Genomic DNA, 7,087 nt, shown 5'->3' on the forward strand with positions numbered 1-7,087 from the left:
CCCCCTCCCCCTCACCCCCCACCCCTCCCCCTCACCCCCTACCCCTTCCCCTCACCCATGGACACTGATGCAACAGTTTGTGTTTGTTTTTGAGACTGAAGTTACACAAGAGGTTGTGTTTCCCGTGACAGGAGTTTGTCTTTTAGTTGTGGCACAGAGCTCATGTTAACTGTGAGAGACAGCTCACGAATGGTCAAAATATGCACAACATGAAAGTCTATGGATACCCAAATATCCATTACATGAAAGTCAAAAGATACCCAGACGTCCGTTGCATGAACGTCCAGAGCATGGAAGTTTATAGATATCCAAATGACATGCATGAAATCTCATAGATCAATTTTCTTATAAATACCCAATTTACATTGCTGTTCATAATACCGTAATGCACATCATCAGTGGCTTATACCAAAATGACTCGTTTCTATACCCATGCACAACACATAATCTCTTATATCAGAGTGTCAATCTCAAGTTCTTGTTCCATAACCACCGAACCCACATGGAATCAGAATCTTTGATACCGCTATGACATTCATCAATTGAAAATAAAACACGATGCTGATGTTTCAGCCCCTCGCAGGATCTGGACATATGTTGGAACTGGAAAGTAAATAATCTCCACTCCTTTCACATACACCACACACTGCCGTCAGTTTCAACCACGACACTCCATCAGATTTGAAACCAACGCTTTTTACATAACACATTGCGGGTATGTGCCACGTACACACTAGACTCAAATTTGACACATGCGTTTGTCACAGCACACACAATGCTATGTCAATAACAACACACATCATCCGTTGTTCCCACGAACACACATCACACTGCGTTTTTCCTCAGATAACGAACGCCCGTTCTTTACATGAAACACACAACTGGCGTTCTGTTCACAAGACACAACAGTCATTTACAGAACAACACGATTGCCATAACAAAGACACACTTTCTGTCCCATGAAACACTGGTCTGTTTCAATGAACACACAACATCAGTATCTGATTCATCATGACACACAGCCTTCGTTACATGATTCAAACAGTTCTGTTTCACATGTACATCAAACTGTTCTTTACATGAAGTACACAAACAACTTGCTTTTCTGTTCCAAACAGGCACTGGTTCTTTACGATAACATCAACAATCCCTTCAAAACACACATAACTGTCTGTCAAAAGGTAAAAAAATAATGAAAAAACAAGTTCTTACAAACACACATCACTGCCTTGTTAAACACACCACTTGCCGTGGCCACTAACCATCACACACTGCGTGTTCACAGACAACGCATGCGGGCACATGACCACACGCACGCTTCTGTCCACAGAACACACTGCGTTCTGTTCCACATTGAACACACACATCGCCATCGTTCCCTGACCACCCGCCTCGCCCACTGAACCACACCACACCTGCCATCTCCCCATGACCACACACACGCCTCTGTCCACTGCACACCCACACCCGTTCTTCACATCCACCCCACTCCTCTCTCCCCCACCACATGCCGTCTGTTCCACATGACACACACACACCCTTTCTTCCCATACACACCACCCGTTCTGTCACTGACACACACACTGTCGTTCTTTTCACTGAACCACATCACACAGGTTCTGTTCCGCATGAACACAGATTGCCGTTCTGTTTGCACAGAACCACATGTTCACTGTGACACACACACTGCCGTTCTGTTCCACATGAACACACACACACTGCCGTTCTGTTCCACATGAACACACACACTGCGTTCTGTTCCACAGGAACACACACTGCCGTTTCTGGTTCCACATGAACACACACACTGCCGTTCTGTTCCACATGAACACACACACACTGCCATTCTGTTCCACATGAACACACACACTGCCGTTGTGTTCCACATGAACACACACACTGCCGTTGTGTTCCACATGAACACACACACACTGCCGTTCTGTTCCACATGAACACACTGCCGTTCTGTTCCACATGAACACACACACTGCCATTCTGTTCCACATGAACACACACACACACTGCCGTTCTGTTCCACATGAACACACACACACACTGCCGTTCTGTTCCACATGAACACACAGTTCTGTTCCACATGAACACACTGCCGTTCTGTTCCACATGAACACACACACTGCCGTTCTGCTCCACATGAACACACACACTGCCGTTCTGTTCCACATGAACACACACACACACTGCCGTTCTGTTCCACATGAACACACACACTGCCGTTCTGTTCCACATGAACACACACACACTGCCGTTCTGTTCCACATGAACACACACACACTGCCGTTCTGTTCCACATGAACACACACACTGCCGTTCTGTTCCACATGAACACACACACACTGCCATTCTGTTCTACATGAACACACACACACTGCCGTTCTGTTCCACATGAACACACACACTGCCGTTCTGTTCCACATGAACACACACACACTGCCGTTCTGTTCCACATGAACACACACACACACTGCCGTTCTGTTCCACATGAACACACACACACTGCCGTTCTGTTCCACATGAACACACACACACTGCCGTTCTGTTCCACATGAACACACACACACTGCCGTTCTGTTCCACATGACACACACACACTGCCGTTCTGTTCCACATGAACACACACACACTGCCGTTCTGTTCCACATGAACACACACACACTGCCGTTCTGTTCCACATGAACACACACACACTGCCGTTCTGTTCCACATGAACACACACACTGCCGTTCTGTTCCACATGAACACACACACACTGCCGTTCTGTTCCACATGAACACACACACTGCCGTTCTGTTCCACATGAACACACACACTGCCATTCTGTTCCACATGAACACACACACACTGCCATTCTGTTCCACATGAACACACACACTGCCGTTCTGTTCCACATGAACACACACACACACACTGCCGTTCTGTTCCACATGAACACACACACTGCCGTTCTGCTCCACATGAACACACACACACTGCCGTTCTGCTCCACATAATATTCCCTGAGAATATTATTAAAGAAAAGATACTGAATCCATCAGCTTGCTATACAAGATTAATAACCTCTACTTTCTTCCATATAAGACTTGAGGTGCTGAAGACAAAGTATAGTAAAAATGTTACATGCATCTGTGGTAAGCAGTTCAGCTTGCATCACTGTTTGTTTCACTGTTAGCAGTTTCATACCGTCTTGCCCAAGTATTTCAAAGAGGACGGGCGCAATAGCCAAATGGTTAAAGCGTTGGACTGTCAATCTGAGGGTCCCGGGTTCGAATCACGGTGACGGCGCCTGGTGGGTAAAGGGTGGAGATTTTTACGATCTCCCAGGTCAACATATGTGCAGACCTGCTAGTGCCTGAACCTCCTTCGTGTGTATATGCAAGCAGAAGATCAAATACGCACGTTAAAGATCCTGTAATCCATGTCAGTGTTCGGTGGGTTATGGAAACAAGAACATACCCAGCATGCACACCCCGAAAACGGAGTATGGCTGCCTACATTGCGGGGTAAAAACGGTCATACACGTAAAAGCCCACTCGTGTGCATACGAGTGAACGCAGAAGAAGAATTTCAAAGAGAATAACTATTCTGCAGATGATTTTTGTAAAGTTATTTCTGACAAAGTTCTTATGATCAAACTTTCTCAGGCAGTAGTTCATTACCCTAATTCTACATTCTGATTATTATTATCATTATTGAATTGTTACCGTTAAATGTAATTGCATGTTAGTTATGAATTTTTTGGTAGTTTTCTACCTTTTCTGTTTTCCTCTTCCCTCTCCCACGCCCCCCCCCCCCCTTTCCCCACTTTAAAAGAAAAAATTCATTTTTTTGTAATCATCTAGTATTACTGATGGTAAAAAAAGATGCTAAACTAAAGAACCAACCACACATACCACGCACCAACCAGCCACACACACACACACATGCACGCACACACTCACTCACTCACACACATGCACACATTCTCTCTCTCTCTCTCTCTCTGTCTCTGTCTCTGTCTCTCTCTCTCTCTCCCTCCCTCTCTCCCACCCACCCCCCTCTCTCTCTCCCCATCCTCTCTCTCTCCCTCCCACCCTCTCTCTCCCTCTCCCTCTCTTTCTTTCTCTTTCTCTCCCACACTCTCTCTCTCTCTCTCCCACTCTCTCTCCCTCTCTTTCTCTCTCTCTCTTTCTCGCTCTCCCTCTCTCTTTCTCTCCCACCCTCTCTCTCCCACCCCCCCTCTCTCTCTCCCACCCCCTCTCTCTCTCCCACCCTCTCTCTCTTTCTCTCCCACCCTCTCTCTCTCTCCCACTCTCTGTCTCTCTCTCCCTCTCTTTCTCTCTCTCCCTCTCTCTTCCCTCCCCCCCCCTCTCTCTCTCTCCCACCCTCTCTCTCTCCCACTCTCTCCCCCTCTCTCTCCTCTCTTCTCTCTCTCCCTCTCTCTTTCCCTCCCCCCCCTCTCTCTCTCTCCCACCCTCTCTCTCTCTCTCTCTTTCCCACCCTCTCTCTCTCTCTCTCTCCCACCCTCTCTCTCTCTCTCTCTCTCACTTGTTCACCCCATCATATCCTATAACCCATGGTGTCTGTGTGCCACAGAGGACAGACAGCGCTACACAAGGCGGCGTGGTACCAGCGGAGGACCATCTGTCACATGTTGGTGGCTGCAGGCGCCTCCCTCACACGTGTCGACTTCCATGTGAGCCACACACAGAGACTGGGTCATTTCTGTGGGCTGTGGGGGTGTGTGGGTGGTGGTGTGTGTGAGTGTGTGGGTGGTGGTGTGTGTGAGTGTGTGTGTGCGTGTGTGTGTGGGTGGGTGCGTGGATGAGTCTCTCTGTGAAATGTGTGTATGGTGTGCGTGCATGTGTAGTGTGGGTGTGTGTGTGATGTGTGCATGTGTTGTGTGTGGGGGTGTGGGTGAGAACAGAGAAGCTTGGTCATTTCTGTTGATAGTGTGTGTGTGTGGGGGGGGGGGAGGGTGGGGGGGGGCCGTGGAGGTGAGGGGGGGTGCATGTGTTGTGTGTGGATGTGAGAGAAAGTCACACACAGAGACTGGATCGTTTCTGTGGACTCTTGTGTGTGGGGTGAGGGGGAGGGGTGGTATGTGTGTGTGTGTGTGTGGTGTAAGCGTGTTTGTGTGGTGTATTTGTGCGTGTGCATGTGAGTGTGTCTGTGTGTGTGTGTGAAATAGGGTTATTGTCCAAACGCAGTGATACCTTGTTGAGAAACTGAAACTGAAACATCTACTAGAGCATGTACACAGACACACAAACACAAATGTAACTGTGCATATGTTCAGTTCAGAGCAATGCGTATGTCATGTAATATTAGCGATGTGTGTGTGTGTGAATAAGGCCATGACCTGTGACCTATGACCTTTCCCCTGTGCAGGGCAACTCACCTCGACAGCAGGCGCTGAAAGCGGAAGACAAAGAATTAGCAGCTTATTTAGAAAGTAAGTACTGTGCCCTTGCTGATGGGTTTATTTCATGGCTTTATGACCTGGGGTAATCACAGAAGACAAAGAATTAGCAGCTTATTTAGAAAGTAAGTACTGTGCCCTTGCTGATGGGTTTATTTCATGGCTGTATGACCTGGGGTAATCACAGAAGACAAAGAATTAGCAGCTTATTTAGAAAGTAAGTACTGTGCCCTTGCTGATGGGTTTATTTCATGGCTGTATGACCTGGGGTAATCACAGAAGACAAAGAATTAGCAGCTTATTTAGAAAGTAAGTACTGTGCCCTTGCTGATGGGTTTATTTCATGGCTTTATGACCTGGGGTAATCACAGAAGACAAAGAATTAGCAGCTTAATTAGAAAGTAAGTACTGTGCCCTTGCTGATGGGTTTATTTCATGGCTTTATGACCTGGGGTAATCACAGAAGACAAAGAATTAGCAGCTTATTTAGAAAGTAAGTACTGTGCCCTTGCTGATGGGTTTATTTCATGGCTGTATGACCTGGGGTAATCACAGAAGACAAAGAATTAGCAGCTTATTTAGAAAGTAAGTACTGAATTAGCAGCTTATTTAGAAAGTAAGTACTGTAGCCTTGCTGAAGGATTTATTTCAGGGGTTTATGACCTGGGGTAATCACAGACGACAAAGAATTAGCAGCTTATTTAGAAAGTAAGTGGCCATGCTAATGGATTAATATCATGGGTTTATGATCTGAGATTATCACTATTTTCGACCCAGGTGAAACATTTTTTTGACTCACTTTGTGTAAACAAAGTGAGTCTTTGTAATAATCCAATATTTCGGTTGTGTGTGTGTGTATCCATAGTAAACTTTAACATGTTCATTTTTTTTCTGGAAATACTTAGTTGACACCAAATTTGGCTTAAAATAGGAAAAACACAGTTGTTTTTTCTCCACACATTTTATTTATAATGACATTGCACTTCTGCAAAAAAGGCACTTTTTTTTTTCCTAAAAAATATTTTCACCAAAAAAAAGTTACAGTTACAATTTTCTTTCTTGTTCACAAAACTTAGCGTACATATTTGTGACCCCTGTCTATTTCGTCACAGATCAGGAGCACTTCCAGTTGGTTGTGTCAGAGGACCAGGAAACGGCAGTATGACCTTGACGTTGACCTCGTCGCCACTTTGTGTCACGTGCCATCAGATTTTTTGGGGGGGGATTCTCCAGCAGTCCTGACCTTCCATTTTGTCTGACCCTGGCAGTTGGTTTTTTTTTTGTTTTTTTTTTTCTTCCAACAAACACCTGTCATCTTGAAGCCCATTGCCATGGTTTTCTCCTTCGTCTTTCACAAGGCGCACCCCTCTCCCCCCCCTTTCCTCACCTTGCACCCCCCCCACCCCCCACCCACCCCCCCAACTACTCTCCTCACTGCCCTCACTATCTGTGCTGTGACCTTGACCTTGATGAAACCAGCGACCTTGGGGCAGTCACTTACTGAACCTCCCATCTTTGGCCTTCCAAGGAGAGGGACCTCAGCGTCCTTCACCTTTTGTACTACGCAAGTGCCCTTGACCTTCCACCTGTGACCTGTATTGTTGGTGTGTGACGGACAGTTGAAGCTGTTCCGAGTTGTGACTTCACACCAGGGTGGAGCAGGGGCTGTTG

At 46.5% G+C, this 7,087-nt stretch overlaps 1 protein-coding gene across 1 annotated transcript; it reads left to right on the forward strand.

Annotated features, from left to right (window-relative positions):
* Positions 1-4,570: 4,570 nt before the first annotated feature.
* On the forward strand, positions 4,571-7,087 carry LOC143283557 (diacylglycerol kinase zeta-like). The gene is made up of 3 exons (XM_076589803.1): positions 4,571-4,690; positions 5,386-5,449; positions 6,529-7,087. The coding sequence occupies exons 1-3, from the start codon at positions 4,571-4,573 to the stop codon at positions 6,579-6,581; spliced, it is 237 nt and encodes a 78-aa protein (XP_076445918.1). The 3' UTR covers positions 6,582-7,087.

Source organism: Babylonia areolata, chromosome 6 (genome assembly GCF_041734735.1).
Source record: "Babylonia areolata isolate BAREFJ2019XMU chromosome 6, ASM4173473v1, whole genome shotgun sequence".
In the NCBI taxonomy this organism is placed as follows: Eukaryota; Metazoa; Mollusca; class Gastropoda; order Neogastropoda; family Buccinidae; genus Babylonia; species Babylonia areolata.

What these genes read in the sequence shown, in the direction of transcription:
- LOC143283557 (XM_076589803.1), top strand. Translation starts at nt 4,571, where the DNA reads ATGGTGTCTGTGTGCCACAGAGGACAGACAGCGCTACACAAGGCGGCG. An exon ending in TCACACGTGTCGACTTCCAT is followed by an intron (nt 4,691 to 5,385) that starts GTGAGCCACACA and finishes TCCCCTGTGCAG; the next exon opens with GGCAACTCACCTCGACAGCA. An exon ending in ATTAGCAGCTTATTTAGAAA is followed by an intron (nt 5,450 to 6,528) that starts GTAAGTACTGTG and finishes ATTTCGTCACAG; the next exon opens with ATCAGGAGCACTTCCAGTTG.